Source organism: Triturus cristatus, chromosome 6 (genome assembly GCF_964204655.1).
Source record: "Triturus cristatus chromosome 6, aTriCri1.1, whole genome shotgun sequence".
Lineage (NCBI taxonomy): Eukaryota > Metazoa > Chordata > Amphibia > Caudata > Salamandridae > Triturus > Triturus cristatus.
In genome coordinates this window covers 888,975,687-888,999,339 of record NC_140589.1, presented here as the reverse complement: position 1 = coordinate 888,999,339, position 23,653 = coordinate 888,975,687, and the positions used below count along the sequence as shown (strand labels likewise).

Sequence of the window (23,653 nt, the reverse complement as noted above, 5' to 3'; positions counted from 1 at the left end):
CAGTACCTTCAGTACTGGCGTTCATCCGCAGTCTATGTCTAGTACTCTAGCTCAATACTCAGCAGGTTTCTGGAAGTCCTTTAGGGCCCCCATGACCTTGGCTTCTGCTGCAAGGATGGTTTCTGATGTTGCCTTTTTTGCATGTTCCAGGACTTCCTCTCTGGATGCTGAGGTTACGCGTGTAATGATTCTTCTGTGCTAGTTTTATTGTTTTTTCAACATTTTCGTCACCCTTGCGGGTATGTTCTGCCCTTTCTGAGAAGCGGCTCTGCACATGTTGACTAAGGATGGAATGTATACTGACTGCCCCCTGTGCTTTGTAGGTGTTTGGACCTCCTTCCAATCAGTGCAATGCTCCCCCTGCTTCTGTATATGGCTCTCTTCTCTACCTCATTGCCCTCTACCATTCCCAGACATAGACATGCGACCTGGGACACATTCACAGCACAGTGCTTCTAGAGCATAGTCCGTACCATCTTGGGTCGCAGTGATCCAGGAGTGGAGGTGCAACACTGGTTGCAATAGGTCCTGCACGGGTCTTCTTGTTCTACCGCTTCGGTCTAATGGAGTACAGCCAGTTTCGACTTCCAGTGCCACAGAACCCAGAGCCTTGCTTCTTCTGCACAGAGCCAGTTCCAATGGTGTTGCTTAGGTGGTGAGGGAGGAGGGTTTAGGGGGCCTATGCTCAAGCACATTTGTCCTGGCCCCCTAGCATCATCCCCAAGGATCTCCGTGGTCCTGCTGTCCTGTGTCTAAATGTGCTTCTATCGGAGATCAGTATTTATTTTTTATTCTATAATCACTGTGCAAGTTGCCTGGGCTGGGCTCACATTGGATCTGGACCATTCTGTGTACGCAGCTAACAACAAACAGTTATAACATTGGTCATGGGGTGTGCTCAGGCCTCATGAGAATTCTGGAAAGCTTTGATTTCCCAGAATTTCCGCCTCCAAAACCACCCATACACACCCGGGCACCCGCCCAGTTCCTACAATTCACTGTGACTCTGCCTGGCATGTGGGGTGCAACAGCACCACCGCAAACAACATGAGAGGAGACTCTGGCGTGGCTAGACCATATAGAGTTCAACCAGTATTGGAAGGGCTCAGTGCTAGTAACTGCTGTGGATTGTGGCTGGGCGACCAGGCAGTTCAAGGGTACAGCCTTACCTTGCACTTTAGGCTTAATGTCACGCTTCAGAACCAGAGACTATAGTGGCTATCAGCCAAGAAGGTTGGGCTGATTATACCATGTGCCCTATGTTGCATCGCACTCGAGGTACCCACACACTTTGTAATTTGTTATCTATACATGTAAACGTATTATTATGTTGGAAATGGTTACTTAAGGATGAGCAACGAAAAACACTTTTGTTTGTAAATGCCAACATTTAGGAACAGAAAAGAGGGAGATTTACAAAGGTAATTGCAGATAATTATTTTCGCTGTTGAGTTACATTAAAGTGGAAGAATTTTTAATGCAAGAAAAGATACAAGAAAGCGAATGTTGACATAAAGAAATTGGGAGTCCTCTAAAGTAATACGAAATTGACTGTTGGCATGGATGTTTTTTTAGTCCAAAATGATCCTATTTCAAATTCTAGATCGTAAGTGCAATGAAGTCGATACAGGAAAGGGAAAGAAACCGGGTGAGGTAACATTTTAGGATTCAGTCGCAAAAAAGGGATTGTGCAACATAAGTAGGTGGATTTCATTACATTCTTTTTTAGTTTTTTAAAGCAATTTAAAAAAGTAAAAAGGATTGTGATTCAAATGATGTAAGCTTTAGTGACTACATCTCCTTGTATGTCTCTGGACTCAATCTAAATATGACATTTAATAACCAATTCAGGCCATACAATTCTCGTTCCATATACAAAGTCAGGAATGGGGTACTAACTGTCCTCAGTAGATTTCCAACCAGCACCGGGAGCTCCTACTATGTCTGTGAGAGTGTGCAACTTTCCGATTTAGGCTGAGTGTAGAGATGTTGCCACTTATTGCACGCTTCTAGTGAGTCCATTAAGTTGGTAATGCCCTTGTCAGAGAGATATGCATGTATCAGGGCCTACTTTGGTATCATCAAGTTCTTGAAGAGGGCGATAAGTGTGTTGTAGAATATTATTTGTGGTGCTTAATATAGGGTGTTGTATTATCTTTTAATTTGTTTTTACCTATAATGTTTACATTACTTTCTTTTTCTTATAATCTTGTGATCAATAACTTTGTGTTTCAATAGGTATCAGATATGCATCCACACAAACACCGGGCTGCCCATATGTCATAGTGCATCACAATATTGCATCACATAGCCAGTATGAAATAAAGTGGTCTAGCATGAGACAGTACTGACAGCTATGATATAGTTGTTGGCACTCTAATTAAAATAATTAAGAGGATCGATACATAGGATTGGAACTATCCGATTTTTCATAATACTGAGTCCAAGCCAAATCAAATAAACATACACGAGACAGAGTACAAGTTAAAGCTTATACGTTTATTCAAAATTAAGTTCATTACAGAAGGCAAAAAGTGGTCAGTTATCCAATAACAATCAATAGCACCTTTAATTCAAATAATGTGAGGGGATCAACGTAAGGTCAATCTCTAAAGTAAGCAAACAGCCAGAACTTAGTATAGTTCAGCAAAAGGACTGAAGTGGAGTCTGCCTCCAAAGAAAACCAAGAAAGAACTATTTATACATCAATTACAGACTAACATAGAGTCTGCACAGGTAGAAAGGTAAAGCACGTTTTGACTAGCAGAGTCTGCCTTCTGAAAGAGCCCAGAAAAAAACAATTTATACAGCACTTTATCTAATGTTTCTGAGTACAGAAGCCACACACTTGACATAGCATAACATGATATCACAAAAAATGTGATCAGATACATTCAATAAGATACACCTAGAAACACTGGCTTCAACTGCATATTAATGAATGAAGTGTGCATAGGAAATGAATGCAATAACATGATGTTTATATAGTACAGAAATGCAATAGACAGTCCAAATATTGAATGGTCCCCAGGAAAGATTAGAGCAGAGAACATTGAAGGTTACAAAGGTAAGAAAACGCTCAACATGGCTGCCTCGAGTGGAACACAAATTAATTCAATTTATTTATACAAAGAACATGGACTAGGCTTCTATTTTGCTGATTTTCTGAAATGGAAAGCAAACTCACGAGGAAAACATTGTTCAAATAAAAAAATAGTGCACATTTCTTTCTGCAAATATGAATAGGTTTCTGTACAAACTGTATGAGGCCTAGGTAACTACATCATGTCTAAATTAGGCATTATTTTCTAATTAGTAAAAATGCTCTTTCACAGTGCTGCCCCATTTTACCTAGTACTAGTCCGAAACAAAATGAACTAAAGCAGTAACATAATACTGAATAGTATCGCAGTACTTTTCAGTATCCCAGTGTTCTCAATACACACAGCGCTTCCCAATTTCTACCAGTAATGCCCTGTGTCAGGAAGCTGATCCATATGACACAGGGCAGCCCAGCAGCCATGTGGAACGGTTTGATGGAAAGTTGAAGGAGAAGTCTAATATTGTGTATTCTGTCTGTCTGGTTTCTGTCAGTTCTTGGGTGTTATAGTACCCCCTTGCAACTCACTAACCAATCAAAGAAGCAAATGGAACATGACACTGGTGTACTACCGAATGCTAGTGTGCCATGCATGGTTTTTTAGGTCTCGCCTGACCCAGCGCATGCGCTGATCTGGCGAGACTTATTGAGAGGGCTCCAAAAAGTGCTACCAGGCCAGCCTAGAGCTACAGTGCATGTGCGCGGGCGCCGCGTTTTACCGCGATTACTTTCACTTTCGCGGCTGCAAGGCCGCTTGGCATAGCCAATAGGTCTCGCTTTTGGGACCTTATAAGTATTTAGTTATGCAACTGTTGCATGCCTAAACACTTATAAGGTCCCAAAGGCGAGACCTATTGGCTATGCCAATGCTTGTTCTTTCCTGGTTCGGGGTTGAGGGGAAATCGCATTCAATCCTCCCGTTGTAAGGGAATGGATTCCAGGCCTTGCTTAGGTCTCAGTGGTGGTGTTGCTGTTTTGCCCAGTGAGAGGGTTGTTTCTTTATTATTATGTTCTTAATAAATACTTAGTACATATGAGCTTGGGATAAGCATGCTGAAATCCGTATTATTTTTGGTTAATTACTGTAAGTACCCTTTCCCTCCTATTGCTTAAAGATAGGAACGCATTCCATCTTCATCTCACAGAGCTCAGGGGCCCCTCCTCTTAAAGTTGTGACCCTGTACTCCCTGAGTTTACCCCCAGGTTTCATTGGCCTTGTCTGACATTTATGAAACCGCACCTGCAAGGCAGTGAATGTTTTAGATAATACATGTATGGCTGGCAATTTTAACTGTCTCGTGTTAAATTCCTTTGCTTGCCAGGTCACAGTGCTTCCTGGTGACCCTTCATTGTGTTATATGCCAAGTGGAACAAAGTGGTTTGATAGATGTAATAGGATGTTTCCTTTTGTGCAATGTAATGGGCTAGACGGGTCTTGAAAACTGGCAACATCCATATCCACATGCACGTTCACAGTCTTCACAATTGTCCTCCACCCTGATGTTATCCTTGGCCCCTCGTGTGCAGCCCTAAAAATCACTTCTGGATACATCACTAGCCTTTTCTGCTAACGCTCTCATCTCTTCCCTGTAATCTCTTTTAGTTTGAGCCTACCAGAGAGCACAAGCAGTCTGGTTGCAAAACACCTTTCCAGCTGTCTCCCTTATGTGCTTCTCTCCTCCACCTTGTGCTCAGGGATACATTTTCTCATTTTAGTGCTTATGCGTTGTGCTCTCCCTCTTGTTGCCCCCATGCCCTTCATATGCTACGTTTTCCCTTCCTCCTCTGCTCCTCTACTACTTTCACACCACACTCCCACCACCCAAAGTTTTTTTTTTATTTGCGCTTTTGTACGCAAAAAGCTTTTTTTTAAATTTACTGTTGAAAGTTATGTCCTCCAACTTGGATTGGTAAGTAAAAAATGAAAGCAAACTGCACCTGCTTTGTTCTGTTGGCACACACAGGAGTTCTTAAGCATGCTTGTGTAAGTGGAATGACGTGACTGCCGTAGGGCCTTTTTAGGTCTCGCGCCTAGTGTTGCAGTGCGCAGCCCTGCTCGCGCAGCGAGATTTCATGTTGGGGCTTTCAGAAATCGCTTCAGATGCTCGCACAAGCTGCGTGTGTGCTTTTACTTTTGTCCCAGGCTATTGGCCTTTGCGTGCGTCTTTTTAACAAAGACAGCACACAATTGGCCAAAGGCGGGCGCATTGCTCCGCCCATGGCCTATTGCTGTCGGTTACCCGCACAGTCGCCATGTGGTTTCAATTATCGTGCCCAGACACGGGCGCGATAATTGAAACCAGATGTCTCGCTGTGGGGCGTGCGCACCACTCGCGTGCTTGTTGAACCTGCCACTGACCGCCAAAAGCCCTGTGAGTTGTTTACATTTATTTATATTTTTTTTATATAGCGCACACTCGATCTGTAGATATTGGAGTGCTTTACATGTATACTTTTTAATTAAAAGGCCGCTGACTAATGTGATAGTGAGGATGGCTTGTATCTTGTAAACGTGCAACTCAGAGTCTAATTAATGTAGACCTCTATGGATTCAAGGCAGAGGTGCATAAGACAACCAGAGTTGTGCTGGTCTCACCTGCCCTTTTCACCCACACTGTGATTGATGCGGTTTTATGACTTTTACCATGTGCATCAGCACTTGTTAAAATTGCTGGTGCTGAGCACCCGCAGGACCCGGCCCACTTAAACCCCTCGGGCTGTGAACACGCAGGTTTTTTTAATGCTACATCGTGGTTTCGGCTGCCACAGAAAGGCCCATACAGGTCCTGACGGTACAGGCCGTCATGTGATGCAGAGCTGAGGTCCTAGCAGGGGTCTGCGCGCCACCCACAGCAGACCGGTAGCCCCCCTTAGTATGCAGCAGGCAACGCATGCAGCCTGACAGATCCCTGAGCCGAGAGGTCCTCTCCACCGAGGACAGCTAATACCTGTCCAGTGCGACTCCTCCATGATTAGTGCTGTTCCGGCGCATTCTGCAGATTATTAGAAACGAGGTACGAATCAAATTGCAACTTTCCCTCTCCACCTCCTTGCTAATAAGGGGGTGGAAGCAGAAGCCATGGGCTCCTATATGCCGTCTCCTTGGCCGGCAGGCCACACGGAGATAAGCGCTCCTGCCCTCGACCATGACCTCATCAGATGTAATTGGTGAAAGCACCGTGCCTCGAGGCCCCGACGTGGCTACTATGATCATATGCTCACACCTGCGCAAGAGCGTAAGGTTTATAGAGTTGTATGCAGTTACTTAGCACTGCGCACCAACTACGTCACAGAAAATTACAGCAGCGCGTCACTTAATGAGGGGGAGCACAGCAGACCGCAATACTGAGCGTGCAGTAGGTGCTAGCAGCAACAGAAAAACAAGCATTTGCAATGCAGTAGGTCTCGCAGTTGTGAGAGTTAGAGCTATTGGCATTGTAAATGGCAATGCCTTTTATTTATACATGTTGATTTTTAAAACATAAATAAAAGGCATTGTCATTTACAATGCCAATAGCTTAAATTCTCGCAAATGCGAGACCTATTGCATTGCAAATGCTTGTTATATTTTGATGATGCTGCACAGATGCTGTTCATTTCTGACAAAAGCAACTGGCAAAGATTATAGGTCTTAAAGGCACGATCTGCAGACTTTTCCAATGCTTGTTTTCGTACATTTTGTGTTTTGATTACTTCCCCCCCCCCCCCCCCCCTTACATGTAAGTATTGGTATTTATCTAGCACAAATCTAGCTAGGAAGCAATGACGCGCTGTACATTATATGCGGGACCTCGGAGACGATTTTACAACGCGTACATCAAGTGGGGATTATGCAAATAAAATAAACACATTATATTTTCTAAGCACAGGAAAATTAAGAGATTTGCCCAGAATCACACAATGCCGGCCTTAGCTCCAAAGAGGCCAACATTCATACCTGGTTCCCGGGTTCCAAGGTCGGCAGCTCAGGACACACCTCCTCCACTTGTTATAAAGCTATTATCATTGGATATTCTTAATTTGACTAAAGAGTTCCGTTTTAAAACGCTTACATTTGATCAAAGAGATGATGTGCACACCAAATGATCTATTTACTGAAACATGCATTCTTTATTTTGCAGGAAATTATTTGCCAGAAGAACAACGTAAGTACACTTATTTCTTTTTATTTTGCTCCTTAAGGTGGTTTCAGTTGTGGTGCGTTTTCTGTGTCCCTTGTTTGTATTCCTTCTCCTGTCCTCATCGATGGAGTAGTTTCACACGAGAAAGTCACAGCATTACTTGCTCTCCTGCTCAGACGGGCTTGACTCCAAGCAGCTGACTTCTCAAGTGTCACGTCAGACACTGTGCCAGACGCACTTGAAGGCTTCAGACTTAGAACTGACTAGTCGCAAACACTGTGGTTACAAAGCCAAGTTCCCTAAGCATATGACCTCAGGGGGGAAGTGCACACAAATAAAATGAAGAAATGTCTGATGACTTACTATATTATGCATTGCCTGGCCTTTCTTCTGCTTTCACAAGCCATCACCGAAGACATCGTGTCACTACAAAAACCACAGCCAACTTCTCACAACAGTTTCGACTTGCAAAACCAGGAATGGAGCTAATAGGCTCTAAGTTTCCTAGTTTTACTATAATGTATGTAAAAGAAAAAACTAAAGTACAGCTTCATGTTAGTATATTTCTGTTCTCATTCAAGACTGCATAATGACAGCATGGGGGGTGGGTAAAAAAAACAAATTTCCGGATGAACCTTAAACAGCTGTAGGTGTGATACAATATTTGTGTTAATGCGGGTATATTGTTTTATGGAATATGACTACTTTGTGCACTAACAACCCACACATACATTTTTCCGTAACGTACAGGTAGAAATATACTGGATGCAAATTAATTTTGTCACTGACCGCAAACAAACGTGGATAAATACCATCAAAACAAGTAATATAGATGCATAAAGACCGAAATGTAAACAAAACCATGAAAACGAGAGCCCTAGTCCTGACCAGTGAGAATAGGTCAATACTGCAGTGGCGGCTTGTGACATTTGAAAGTGGTAAGCCGTAGAAGCTGTTGAGTGTTACGTCGCAAGCGAAGTGATCGAGCCTATCATAAAGCAGGTTCGGGGGGCGGGACAGTTCTCTTTTTTTTTTTTAAAGAGTGGGCAAATCGTTGCTTTATAATATCAGAAGTGCATGATTGTGAAAATGTTGGTGTAGGGAAAGCATGGCGGCTGGTGAAAGAACGCAGCAAACCCGGCCCCGGGGAAGAGGAACGAGACATGCATCCCAGCGAGGGGCCCTGTAGGCCCTAGTTGGAGACGCTGAGGAGCACGTGTTATTTTAGAGGCCTGCCTAGAAGAAGCCTTTAAAATAATCGTCGCAGACGAGTGGTGCATGCTGGCCATGCACGCGCCATTGCAACCTTGGCAATGAGCACCCAGGGTTTAATTTAGTAGTGAAAACTGGGGGTCGCGGGTGGGGACACGTGTGGGGAATAAAACAAAATGAAACGTACGCTTACCTGAGTGCAGGGTACCGCACCGCCTCCGCTCCTGGCCGGTCACGCTGTACTGGTGCAGCGGCAGCTGGGTCAGAGTCAGTGTTCCTGCTGCAGGAACAGGAAGCCGCCAGCAGGCAGCTTCCCTACCCTACGCAAGCCAATCATAGCGCTGCAATGGCAGCGTTGTGATTGGTAGGCGGAGCGCCCCAGTCGGGACATTTTCTCTGCATAGAGAAAAAGGGAGAGTGGAGGGTCCTACTCGAGGGCAGGGGGGGGGGAGTGGCTTACCCACACTGTTGTGGGTACTGACTGTTTGGTTGGCTCCAAGGCCGAGCAAACAGCCAGTACCCACAACAGTGGGCAAGCCACTCCCCCCCCCCCCCCCCCCACCCCTGCCCTCGAGCAGGACCTGCCACCCTCCCGCCCTCAACCAGTCACAGAGGCACTTCTGCTTTCTCGCAATGCGAGAAGGCAGAAACATAAATGGTAGTTTTTACCGTTTATGTTTTTGCCTTCTCGCACCGCGAGAAAGCAGTGGGGCGACGCCCCAATGGGGGAGCAGCCACTGCAATACTGTTTGGCGATGTTGTGCAGCATAGTCCAAAATGTATATTATCTTTCTTTTAAAAGCATGGTAATGGTGCCTGAGTCTTTGCTTGGGCATGCCCATGCATGATGATGTAGGCACATGCATCTGTGACGAAGCATGCTTGTACATATATCATCATGCATGGGCATGCCCAAGTAAAATAATTCAGGATCGGTAAATAAAAAACAATGACATTTCAGTAGCTCCAAACATATTTTTTTAAGGCAGTGGTTCCGATAACAATTTGCTGTCCCCTACAAAGAAATATGGCTTAAAAGGCCTCTGATGGAATAGAGTGAACAATGGTGGGTGTGGGAAGCAGGGGCGAGTGGCTGGCTGGAGGCACATGAGGGAGAGAGCAACACGAGGGATGAGGGAAAGGCAAGTGAGGAAGAGAGGAACATAGAACACCTGGAGAGGGGGGGTTGGAACAGGGAGAAGGATATGAGGAAAGAGAGCAACACAGAGTGTGGAGCAAGGGGTAGTTTGATACGGGAGAAACACGTGAGAGAGAGCAACACAGGCTATTTACATCTGGCTCAACTTCTGGTATAGATAGGTTGGAGAGTGCTTAGTTGGCAGTCTCACAGTCCCCAGGTTCAACAGAGGGCATGTCTCCAAGGGGTGACAGCAATATTTAATCGCAACCTTCATCGCAATCTTCAGTGTCTCTCTCACAGAGGTCACTGAGAACATCTGTGGCAGGAATCACAGAGCAGGCAGCGATAGGAAGCACCGAAGCACCAGTAGCACAAACTAAATCCGTAACTGATTCAATACATGAGGGTTCCTCTCAGACTGCCACGCCCATAACTCTGCAATGGGATGCTAAGAGCCTGCTCAATCGAATTTTGGAGGAAATTAGGGAACTTAAAGCCTCTCATAACTGTGGAAATTGCATCTATACATGGCCGGCTTACAAAAATCGAAGATACTATGACTCGGATCCTGGAGCGACTGAATGAGGCAGATGTAAGAATATCGCAGTTGGAGGATCAGGTTGTCATAATGTCAGATAAGGTAGCTGCTTTCCAGAGCCAACAATCTGCATTGGAATACAAGTTGGAGGAATTGGAGAATCATTCTAGGTGCTCTAATCTTCGTATCCTCGGTATTCCGGAAGGTCTTGAGGGCCAGCAGACACTCCAATGGATCGACTCCTTTATTAAAAAATATGTATTTCCGGAGTATACCTGGGATTTGACTCTCGTGAGGGCTCACCGCGTGCCGGCACATCTCCCTCCAAATTTCCTCGGACGATATTGGTCCATTCTGGGGATTACCGGGTGAAAGAACCAATTCTATCCAAGTCGGTTAAGCAGCGACAGTTTACTTCACCAGAAGTTCCATCAGGTCATATCTTCCCAGATATGTCCTCTTCCGCAGCCAAAAGACGGGAAGAGTTTGTCAAAATGTTGCATCTGTTTAAGGAACAGGAGGCACAGGCAATGATTGCACAGCAAAGTAAACAAAGTGCTCGTAAAAGGAAGATTTCATGTATTCTGTAATGTCCCTGAAGCCCAGGAGCTGCTTCAGCAAATTTCTAATAAGTCCTAATTTAAGCCCTGGGCTCTCAAGTTGATTCTATGATTATTCGTACATTTCTTTGTCTTTTTTTCTCCTGGCTCCTTTTTTTTTTCCTTCTGATTTCTCTCTGGTATTTTTGGGCTTTCTCTGTCCACATTCTGGAGTGGGGAGAGATGGGGTGGGTAGGCCAATAGCTTCTGACACAAGGTCAAGGTGCTAGTTTTGAGGGACGGGATAAGCCTGTCAGGTGTGAGTGGGATGGTGGAATGCTCACCATGGATTTTGGGAGGGGGGGTGGGGAGGATAACAAGGGGACGGTGAGATCCATGTCTAAAATCAATTGCTAAACTTAAACTGCACTATCAGAACTTTACTTGTGAATGTGCACCCAGGAATAGTTCGGGGAGAGTTGATAACGCAAAGCCTTGATAAATCAACACCATGAGTTTTATTGCTCCAGAGCACCCTCTTGGTGTCGAGTGTTTTATTAAACAGCAGAGCTTTGGGGGCTGGCTCTGTATATTAGAGGGCTTACTTACCCTAAAGTCTCACTCCATATTTGAGACTCTTTATGGTCAAATAATATATTGTGCTAATGGATAAAAGGGAAACTCTTAAGGTAGTCTCCCTCAATGTCAACGGCCTTAATAATAAAAGGAAAATACGGGCCATTGAATCCTGGATCAAGACAAAGTCCATCTGTAGTTTTAATCCAAGAGACTCGTATACTGGTGGAGAAGTTAGTGGAATTATCCATGTTTAGATCTTGGGCAGCTTACCAGGGCTTCTCCTCTTCCCAGGCAACACATCTGTGTATTGCGATGTTTCTGGGTAAAAATTTCAAGCAGAGGTGGTAAACTTCGTAAATGATAAAAATGGAAGGTGGTGCTGGGTGACCTGTAGGATGGGGGTCAGATATCTTACTTTGGCTAGCGTTTTACGCTAGCATTTACGCCCCAGTCGAAGATAATGCTGAGCCATATGAAGAATTATTTCAATCACTAATACAAATTCCTGGTGAAATAACCATAGGGGGAGACTTGAACTTTTTACCAAACCCTAAGATTGATTCCTCAGTCACATCCTTAAGGCAATGAAAGCCTAAAACCTTTAAAATTATTCAAAATTATAGTAAAACCCTGGGGTTAATTGATCCATGGAGGAAAGTATTTCGTACCAAAATTACGTACACCGGTTTTTCAGGTAGATTCCGTACGTCTTCCCTTATAGACTTCTTTTTTATATCGAAGACCCTGAATCTTAGTAATCAGCTAATCTTACCTAATGGATTTTTGGATCTTGCAATGATTATTTTGGAGGATGAGTTAAGTAAAATCTTAGTTCACCCTAAGAGATGGGTTCTTAATAGACCGTATCTACAGGAAGAAAGCTGGGTGTTATTCTGCAAAACAGAGATAAAGGTATTTCTTGCAATAAATCATGGTACGGCTCCCCCTCATATTGTCTTGGATTCTCTTAAGGCATATATTCATGGGCTGGGTATAGGTAAGGACGCTGAAAGTTAAAAAAAAAAAAAGAAGTACAAAAGCAAATCTTAGAACAGAACGTGCAGCAGTGCAGCAATAGCAATGAAATGAAAATGAAATAATCAATGAAAGCTCGAACAGGCTAAACGGGCACTAAGTGAGGCATATTACCTAAAATGTAAAACCTCAAACTGTACCTATATGCAAAAGGTATATGAAGAAAGTAATTTTACAGGGAGGTTTCTTGCATGGCTGGTTCGGGAGCCAGCCGCAAGTAATTGGATAAGCACTTTGAAATGCCCTGTCACCGGTATTCGGAGCGAGGACCTGTCTAACATTGGGGAAATAATGTTGGAACATTATAGGTGTATTTACAGTCAAAAACAATCAATCAATAATGTGTCCCTGGAGACATTCCTTCGGGAACATAACATCCCGGTACTTTCCAAGACTGAAAAGGCTAATATGATGTGCTCCTTTTTTAAAGAAGAACAGGCAGAGGTTATTAGTAACCTCCCGAATGGAAAAGCCTGTGGACCGGATGGTCTACTGGCAGAATATTTTAAAGCATTTTCTGGGGTTCTATTGGAATATTTTCTACTGGTCGCGAATATAATGTTAGAGGGAGGCCCGATACTAGTATCATTTTATAAAAGGAATGCTTCTTAAACAAGCATTAAAAATGCAATAGGTCTCGCCTTTTATTAAGTTAAAGCCATTTGCTTTGCTACACAATACCATTAGCAAAGCAAATGGCTTTAACTTAATCAAAAGTGAGACCTATTGCATTTTCAATGCTTGTTTTTCCAAGCATTGGCCGCGCGCGCACACACAACTCCCGCTTCTCCTCCTCCCCCACCACATATCGCGTCTCGCGGCCGCATCAATAAGATGTGGCCCAACGGCTAGAGCGTACGACCTCGAAGCTTGGTAACCAGGTTCGAGTCTCTGTGGCTCAACCTCTTGTGATTCTGGGCAAATCACATCTCCCCACTCTTAACAAAACATGGATGTGCCCGTTTGGAACAGCTGGTGCTCGTGTAAAGCGCCCTGATACCTCTGGGTCGAGTTGGAGCTATATAAACCTACAAGACAAAAAACACGGCTCTGCGGATCTCACACACCCTCACACGTGCACTCACTTACACGGGCCTCAGAGATGCTCTCATGCTTGTGGGAGATGCACTCTCCCCCTCCATATGTAGCTCTCGCTCCGAGAAGATTCACACACTTCCTGCTGGTTGGTGAAGAGTGAGACACAAGCTCTCATGTGATAAAGTCGGGGTATAGCGCCCACCAAGCACATCTTGGGTTTAATCAAGCATTGTTATACAAATAGAACACGGTGACCAGTACGGGGCCCTCAGTAATGACACCCTCAGTAATGACACCCTCAGTAATGACACCCCCCAGTAATGACACCCTCAGAGCACCCCCAGTAATGACACCCCCCAGTAATGACACCCCCCAGTAATGACACCCCCCAGTAATGACACCCCCCAGTAATGACACCCCCCAGTAATCACACCCCCCAGTAATCACACCCCCCAGTAATCACACCCCCCAGTAATCACACCCCCCAGTAATGACACCCCCCAGTAATGACACCCCCCAGTAATGACACCCCCCAGTAATGACACCCCCCAGTAATGACACCCCCCAGTAATGACACCCCCAGTAATGACACACCCGGTAGCGATACATCCATGAGTGATGACCTCAGGAGAGACACACAGGACTGACAAACTTAAGAGTGACACGCCCAGGAGTGACACACTCTGGAGTGGAAGTACAGGGGCCCCTGTCCCTGCAGGCTGGACTCATTAAGATGTGGCCTAACGGTTAGAGCATATGACCTCGAAGCTGGGTAACCAGGTTCGAGTCTCTGCGGCTCAACCTCTTGTGATTCTGGGCAAATCACTTCATCTCCCCGCGCCTAACAAAACATGGATGTGCCCGCCTGGAACAGCTGGTGCTCCTGTAAAGCGCCCTGATACCTCCAGGTTGAATTCGAGCTATATAAAACTGCTATACAAAAAACACGGCTCTGTGGATCTTACACGCCCGGAAATTGCTTGTACTGTCTCCACGCAAGGAAGCTAGATATGTTTAGGAATGACTGCTGTGGCACAAAATGCCATGAAGGTGCTTGTGTGTGGCATAGAAGGACTCCCTGCAGATAAATCACGGATTACAGCGACATAGTGCGTGACAGTAAGAAAATAACAAGCGCTCGCCATGACATTTTCGTCGCCTTTTTCTGCCGTCCCACTTGGACGGCCTCACCTGCTAAAAGGTTTCTTGTCTTTATGGGGCCATGTGTTTGGCCCCATAAAGAAGATAAGAAACCTTTTACGCCAGCAGGAAGTCAGAAGAGCCAGTCCAACTGGGAAGGCTCTAATAGAGAAAAGTGTACGTCACTGGAAGCTCTTTTCCAATGGCTGGCCACCGTTTAGCATAAACGGTGATTCCAGCCAATGGAAAAGAGGGGCGGGGCTTAAACCCCGCTAGTGAAAGCTACCCAAAAACAAAAAATCTCACCAGTGAGACTGCGCATGTCTGCACAGCCTACGCTAGCCGAGACCTAAAAAGAGGAAGGACGGTGAGGATCCCAACTCATATCGTCCAATCACACTTCTGAACTCTGACTACAAAATTATTACAAAACTTTTAGCTAATAGATTCAACATAATAGCACCAAATCTGATCCATTCTGATAAAATGGTTTTATTGCAGGGAGGCAGCTAGGGATAAACACGCACTAATTAGCCTAAGCATTAGATTACTTTGAGTCCTAGAATATACCAGCCCCAGATCTCCACTTGGATGCAGAGAAGGCGTTCGACCTTGTGGTCTGGGAGACCTTACTCCGTATCTTGTCCAGATTCGGTATACCCCCCCAGATCACGGGGCTGATACAAAGAGTGTACCACAATGCAGAAGCCAGCATCATTGTTAACACTGCTGAGGTAGGACAAGTAAGTGTTAAACGAGGGACCAGACAGGGATACTCGCTGTCTCTTGTTTTATTTGCCTTTTTTTATTGAGCCTCTGGCTATTGCCATCTGAGAGAATGCAGATATACGGCCCACTTCTGCCAGCTATGGGGAGACTAAAACTATACGCCGATGGTTTTATGCTAATTCTCGACTGTGATAAGGGGGTCCAGGTGAAGGTTTATGAGATCTTTGCACAGTTTGAAGCTCTCTGCAGGTATAAAATTAATAAAAATTAAACGGAAATAATTTAATGTGGATGGAAGCCTGACGTTCTGCATACTGATATTGCTTCATGTGCAAACTCTCAAATAAAAAAATATTTAGGAATCAATTTCTCGTCACGAATTGCGGACCTGTACAACTTAAATTTCTCTACGCTGCTTTTAAAAGTACAGGATGTATTGTCCCGCTGGAACTGTCTTCCGTTAACTAGTATGGGGAGGGTCTCGCTGATCAAGATGTCTGTTCTCCCGTTGTTCATTTTCTTATTTTCTGCTATTCCATGTGTTTTAACAGCACCCTTTTTTGGAAAGCTTGAGTCCATGTTCATGTCCTTTCTTTGGGGTAAAACGCCCCCCGAATTGCATCAAGTACTATATGAAGATTTGGAGAAAGGCAGGTAGCGCTCCCTAATCGCAGGGACTATTATTTTGCATACTTTGCACAGTACATGTCTAGGTTCACATCAGAATCGCATACAGGAATATTAGCGAATTATTTCATGAGGACAATTTGCTTAGAGTACTAGATACACAATCCGTTAAATTTCGAAATCGCCCAAAAAATCAGCTATAAGAGCATGCAGTTGTTTTATTCACAAACGTCAGGATCTTCATAGAAGATATACAATCCCAGTTATCAATACTGCAACCCCCTTATCCGAACTCACTTCGGCATTTGGGATTAGAGATTAGTTTGAAATAATAAAAAAATTGGCCAAGGCCGGATTTAGGAAAACCTCAGACTTTATTGTCTTTATTGACTCAATATCTCCGAAATGCATGATTTAATTCAAAATGATTTCCTCCTCCTTGGATCCTACAGAATGTTATATAAATGTTTTAGTAATCTGGATCTGGCACAGATTAACGGGTCTAAAAATCTGGCGCTCGCGCAATTGGAAGTAGATGTGGATAGGAGACCCGGGGAGTGGAAAAAACTTCTGGCTTCTACAAAGGGTCCGGACCTCATTCAGAAAGCAATTGCAAAATGGGAAAAACATGAAGGGTTGGATTTTACAGCGAGAATGCGGACCAATTTTAATGAACTCAATATTAGTGCGCTACGTGGAGCTAATTGGCGGCGGATGTTATTTTTTAGCAAATAGCTGCAATATAGAACTCCACAGTTCTTATCCCAGGTTTACCCTAATCAGTCTAGTCAGTGTTTCCGCTGTTCAAAACAATCGACAGCTAATTGGATGCATATTATCACTCAGTGTCCACTTGTCAAGAGGTTTTGGAATGATATCCTTCGGCACTTGGAGACCGAATGTCTAATTAAACTGGACTCTAATGGCTGGCTGAAATTTTTGGGATATGATCCTTCCCTTCCTCTATCTAATAAATGGGTTAAATTAATATAGATTGCAATGGCGGTTGCCAGGTCTCTGCTACTTCAAAGATGGCGATCACGTCAAGTTCCAACAATGTGTGAGTGGTTTCGGAAAATAAAGCAAGTCAGAAATAGTGAACGGTTGAATGCATTGCGACAGTGGGGATTTGGAAATTTGAAAAAGTATGGGAATCGTACTTCGATTAAATACTAAGGTTAGATAAAAAAATGTAATTTACATTATTCTTTTTGTAATTTAGAAAGGCGCATATCATCTTTTTGAACGCATTGCTAATTAGATGAAATATTATTAGAGGCTCGACCTGTTTGTATAGTTGTACATTCTATCCCGGTTTGCAGTTTAATGCATTATAGACACTTTAGTTGCTCTTAATTAGAAAGTTTGTATTGTACCTGGTCTCTTACGATTAATGCAACACCATTTTGGCTTTTATTCTGTTTGTATATTTCTTTTATTCCTGAATATGTATGCTGTATTTATTGATTAGGGGTGCATCACTAAGAAATGGCACTGTTATATGGATGAATTTGAAAGTTTGAATGGATCTCAATAAAAATGGGTTCTCAGTAACATCAAAAAGACAATGAGTGAAGCTTATGTTATCTATGTTATAACTCAGAACCTTGCGGTGAAAAACAACCCTGTTGCTCACGCTTTACTCTATACTATAATTTTATGTTTTTATATGCAACCCCCTAAAATTATCTGTCCCTGCTTTCAGCATGTATACATAGACAGAAGAGTAATGAAGGAGCCATATGTAACATGTCAAAAATAAAATAATAATATGGTTGTTTGCCACTCACCCCCACCAGTCTCAAGATACCATAACAAATAAAAAAAAAAATACCTGGCCTCCTGACTCCCACCCAGACCATCTGCCATCTGCATAATACGTACCTGCCACATCCCCCTGCTTAAACAGGGAAAAAATACTCGGCCACAGTCACTCACACCACCACTCTCTGGAAACCCTCCCCCTCCGTTCAAAATATTTACCTGACTTCCTTCCACTGATCCCACAACCCTCTGGGCCTTCCCAACCCCTTCCAGCCCAAAGCTGTGCTCCCCACTATCACATTGAGAGCGGACAGCTGGCACCACACTGACAGCAGCTCTGTGAGTGTCACTCATCAGTGCAGCGTAGTTTCTTCTCTCAGCATGCGTCTGCAGAGACCTGTACTGACTGGGGAAAATAAAGCTGGTGCAGGCCCAGTGCTGCTAATGTTATACCATCTTCCTCAGATCTGTAGAGCACATTGGCGGCTGCCACACAACAAGAGTGAGCAGGAGGGGGAGAACGGGATGGGGAATTGAGGGTGAAAATAATCCCCCCCCCCAAAAAGTACCTGCCGCTACCCCCCGACGATCCTACCCCCCCCCCCACCCCACCCCCGGCCCCGATTACAGTCTCGGTGGTTCACTCCCGGCAGTCTCTGGGTAAAGCACAGGCTCCCTACCCAATCCAGATGCTGCTCTCATGCTACAAGAGCAGCGCCAGGATTGGTCTGGGTGGGCTGCTCTGCCACTCAAACAGTGCCTGGGAGCCTGCGGCTTTTCTCCAACCTGGCTAGGCAACACGGCTGGGTTGGAGAAATAGAAGTTGGCATGTCTTTTTGGTCGGCCTTAGATGGCTGGCCAAACTGACATGGTCACGTCGAAATGCCCAATACCCCTCCCTGTCATGTCCAGGGGCTGCCCCACAAGCAAGCATGCCTCAGCCAGAGCTCGTCACAGAAAAATAAAATTACATTGTTTTAATATCATTGTATTTTTCTGTAATTCACTCTAACCAGTGGGGCGACACCCCTCCAACATTACGGAGGAGCCACCTCTGGTGTAGACCCAGGAGAAGGAGGGTGAGGTTGTCATTCTGCAACTGCGCTCCGGTCTCTGGAGACCTGACCGAGGCAGCGGAATAAAGGAAAAATAAACACATTCCCTAGTAATGTTATAACAGTGGGTAACCACTTTAGTTAACTGCTGTTTTGTTATCAATACAGTTATAACCGGATTTCAATCCGGTTGTTGAAGATAAAAGCTTCTTTTAGAAGCCACATACAACTTAAGTTTTGGATCTAATCTTGCATCTAAACCGAGTCAACAGATTCCCAACTCTTTCATTGAGTTGCGCACAGCGCGTACTGCAACCCAAAGGCTACCTTAAAAATAAATATTTGCAAAGCTGTTAAATTCGAGGTCTGCTAAGTTACCAGCAATACATGCTAGCTACCCAGTTGCAGTGCACTTAAAGGACATCACTGTACATTTAAAAGGCTGTTAGTTCATGCCACTCTGACTCTGAGATACAGATGTGTAGCCACCTCCTAGAATATGCCTTCATTGCCCACGTCCTCTTCCAAGTGAGTCGACACTTCAGAGCAGTGAACGACTATTACTCACTAGAGGGCTGCCCCTTGATCACAGACTTCCACAACACCTTGGGAAGTGGCTGATAACTGAGTGAGCCTGATTTGCTTAGTTACTGTACCATTTATCTAGAACAATCCTCCGCTCTTTGAGGCCTGACTGAACATCTCAAAGTCTACATTTGTTTCAGGGATGCTTTGCCCGGTTGTCTAAGCCTTACTCCAGTATCTTTTTACAGCAAAGGTTTGGTGTACTACTCTTTAGAGCATATTCTGAATGCCTCTGCTGTTAAATATACGTTATCGCGTATTGTAATAAACAACGCATAGTTGCAAATATCAGATGAATGAGTGAATGGTATGCTCAGTTTAGACTGTTTTTTCGTGTTTTTAGGTATGGCTTGACAGTGCCGTTTTCACGAGACTTTTTGTGATCAACCTAAAAAAAGAGCTATTCTGAGTACTACGGGCAGGGGGGTCTTAGCTCCTCCGCATGATTGACAGGCGTACATGTTTTTATCCAACAGGGGTAGTGTGCTTTTCAAGAAAAAGTGCTTACTCTTCAAGAACTGTGATCATTTCTTTATCGTGTTGAGTGAGCCAGTGCTGTTTATCAAGTCTAGCTATTGTGTTACAAGAGAGCTTGGTCTTTAGGTCAAGCACATGCCACTGGAATGATGTATGTCTCCTAGATAATTAGATATTTATGCGGTTTGTTCTTCTCTGGCCGCAGCCCAGATGGAAGGAGGGCAGTCTTAGCCACCTCTCCCTTCCCTTCCTGTTATCGTCTTCAGAGAAAGCTTAACATAGCATGGTGTTTTTTCTTTCTTATTCCTAGTTGTAAGATTTATGGGCTGGAGAGACTTTAAGCTCCTTGGCTCCAAAAAGTTAATGTAATTATTAATTGTACTTTGTTTATTTTATAAACATTCCATTGCTAATATTATATTTAACTTAAAATGTGTTATTACATTAATTTACTTATTTATTATCCTCTCATGTTAGAATTTCCCTTCATGAATTCTGAATACCCTTTAATTCCCCTTAATGCTACCATTTTTGTGAACCTTAAAAAAATTGCTATCCTTTAAAAGTACCAATCCCTGAACCCTAAACTACCCCTTAAAGATTTATTTTGCTCAACCCTAAATACCCCTTACTACCCCTTAATGTTACCTATCCAAGAACCCTAAAAACCTTTATTACCTTAATGCTACCCTACTCTGAACCTTAAAAATGTCTTCCCACCCTTCCCACTCTTACCACCCTTCCTTGAACCTTAAAAACTCCTTACTACCCCTTAAAGCTATTTTCTGTGAACCCTAGAAGCCCTTTTTACTGATTAACTTTACTCTTCCTTGAACCTTAAAACGTCTTACTACAACTTAATGATACCATTCTATGAACCCTAAAAACCTCTTTTGGGCCGTTTAGCCTACCTTTCCCGATCCTTATAAACATGTTAGTACTATCTAATGCTACCTAACTCTGAATCCTAAAACTCCCTTACTCTGCCCTAACTGCTGCCCTTCCCTGAATCATAGAAACCCTTACTATCTCTTAACGCTGCTTATTCCCGAGCCCTAAAGACTCCATACTACCCCTTAAAGCCAGTTCTCTCTGAACCATAATACATCTTTACTATTCCTTAAGTCTGCCCTTGCCTGGACACTGAAAACTTAATTCTACCCAGTCCTGAATTGTAAATACCCCTACCTAGCCTTAAATCTACCCTTCGCTGAAATACTCTTTGCTACCCCTTAACACTACCCTTACCTGCAATCTTAACATCCCTTACCCCCCTTTAACACTATCTTAATAAACCCTAATACATTCTTACTTCCCCATAACACTACCCTTCCCGTAGCGTTAAAAACCCTTTTCAACCCTTCATACAGCCCTTTCATGAGACCTACAAGCCTCATAATGCTACCCTTTCATTTATTCGGCAGACCCTTTACTACCCCTTAACTCTTCCCATCCCTGAACCCTAAAATCTCAAACTAACCCTTAACATAACCCTTGATTGAATCCTAAAAAGCCCTACTTCCCATTAATGCTACCTTTCCTTGAACCCTAAAACCCCTTAGTACCCCCTTAATGCTACATTTTCTTTAGCTTTACAAGCCCCTTGCTACCCCTAATGCTACTCTTTCCTGAACTCTAAAAAAAAAAAAACTCAAAAAAAAAAAAAAAAAACCTCCTTACTACCTCTTAACTCTGCCCTTCCCTGTACCCTAAAAAACCATTACAGCAACCCTCCCTAAACCCTAAAACCCCACACTACTGCTTAAGTTTACCATTTCCCTGAACACCCCTTACTTTCCTTAAACAAACGCCTTCCCTTATCAACTTAAATCAAATTACTGATTCCCTGGTGTTGTGCCTGGCCCTGTTAGAAGAGTTGTCCCCGAACATTTGCATTCCCCCGCCTCTTTTTCTAATCTTTATGTTGGCGTTAGGACGCTGGGCACTTAACTACTGCTAATCAGTGCTAAAGTCCTTTTGCTCTCTCCCTAAACATGGTATGATTTGGTTTTCACCTGTTTGGCATATCTGATGTAATTGTAAGTTCCTTTTACAGTGGAATCCTATATACCAGGGCGTGTAAATTAAATGCTACTCGTGGGCCTGTAGCACTGCTTGTGCCTCTCACAGAGGTAGCCTTTCAAACCAGTGGCAGTTGCTGGGGCATTACATTGTTGGGGCAGCACGGGGAGGCAGCGCGGGGAAAATAATTTTAAAAATGCTTACCTGCCATCTGAGCGTCTGTGCTTTTCTGGTCTCTGCTCCTCAACTCCTAGCATGCCACAGCCACCAATCAATCAGGTGACTTGTAGAGCGCGACTAATCACCCTAAGGGTCTCAAGGAGGGTGTGGGGGTGAAACTGTTCATCCGTCAAAGGCACCGTGGTTCAGCCGAAGAGCCAGGTCTTGAGGTCTTTCCTGAATTGAGGCAGTGACGGTGTGATTGTCTGAGGCGGAGAGGCAGGGTGTTCCCTGTCTTTGCTTCGAATAAGGAAAGGATTTTACTCCAGCTGTGGTCTTGCAGATACGTGGGATGGTAGCCAGGGCCAGTTGGGCTGAGCGGAGGTCTCTGGTGGGTGCATGCAATGTGAGGCGGTGGTTAAGGTATGCAGGTCCTGCATCGTGTAGGGCTTTGTAGGCATGTGTGAGGAGCTTGAAGGAGATTTTGTTGACTGGGAGCCAGTGGATGTCTCTCCAGTGGCCGGTGATGTGGTTGCAGCGGGGGATGTTGAGAATGAGCTAGGCAGAGGTGTTCTGAAAGTTCTGCAGTTTCTTGAGGAGTTTCTGGGTGATGCGGACACCTACGCCAATCCAGACGCTGGTCTCATGCTGGTATTAACCAGCAAGAGAGCAGCGCTGTGATTGGTGTGAGCACCCTAGTTATCCACTCACTAAGGTACTACGAACCTGTGCCTGCTCTCCACACAGCTGTACAGCACAGCACGGTTGGGGAGATCAAAGTGCGCATGGCAGTTTGGCCAGCCAAACTGTCATGCGCACTTGGAACAGGACCATGACTCCGCCTCTTCCTGCAGTTGCCATGTCAGAATGGATAGCCCCACCCCACCCTCAGCTCGGCTGCAGGAAGTGAGTGAGGAAAAATAAAATGATAATCTTTGTTATTATCATTTTATTGGTCATTTTTCACTGCTGAAAAGCAGGGGGACGATGCTCCTCTGCCTTAGCGGAGGAGCCGCCACTGTTTCAAACCTGTCTCAGCCCTGCAGGGCTTGCGTGTGCAGTTTACTGCCACTTTAACTTGGCATTTCAAACTACTTGCCAGGTCTTAAACTTCCCTTTTATTGCACAGATATCACCCCAAGGTAGGCCCTTGGTAGCCCTATGGGCAGGGTGCTGTGTTAGTAAAAGTTAAGACATGTGCCTTTTATGTGTGGCAGGTTATGGTAGTGACAACAAGCATATTTCGTTTTTCGCTGCTGTGTGACGACCTCCTCTCATAGGCTAGCATTGGGAATTGCCTTATATAATTTTAAGTGGTAATTCCTGACCAGAAAGGAACGGCGTTGCAATGTTTGGTATGTTTAGAATTGTGGTGATATAGCCTACTTACCGGTGCAGTTGGATTTAACATTACTATTTTAAAAATGCCACTTTTAGAAAGTGGGCTTTTCTCTGTGCTTATGACACTTTGAGCTTTGCAGCCTGCCTCCAATACACGTCTGAATTAGGTGACAGCTACACTTGGTGCATACTTTCCAGAAAGCCACAACACAGCAAGGGCACGGTGTGACCGGAGATACATCTGCATACAGATAGTCTTCCTGGGCTGGGAGAGGGAGCGGTGGTTCACATTTACATTTGTGTAGGTTGTGCCTTGCCCTCACACCAATTTACCCCCTAGTGATCGTCTGGGGCCAGGTCTTGCTTGAAAGGGATTGTTGCGCACTTCTACGGGTTCCTTTGAAGTCACCCCTTGATCAAAGAACATTTTGAGTACAAGTACTGGCCCTAT

General features: G+C 44.3%; 1 protein-coding gene across 2 annotated transcripts in view; it reads left to right on the top strand.

Annotated features, from left to right (window-relative positions):
- MAP3K5 (mitogen-activated protein kinase kinase kinase 5) overlaps window positions 1-23,653 on the top strand; it is an 816,933-nt gene that overhangs the window by 284,562 nt on the left and 508,718 nt on the right. For both annotated transcript variants that reach the window (XR_014963045.1, XM_085611527.1), the window contains exon 3: window positions 7,222-7,245. Coding sequence is in view for 1 of the 2 variants with exons in the window: in XM_085611527.1 (XP_085467653.1) it covers window positions 7,222-7,245 (24 nt within the window). In the remaining variant the exon portion in view is untranslated. The remainder of the gene's footprint in view (window positions 1-7,221; window positions 7,246-23,653) is intronic.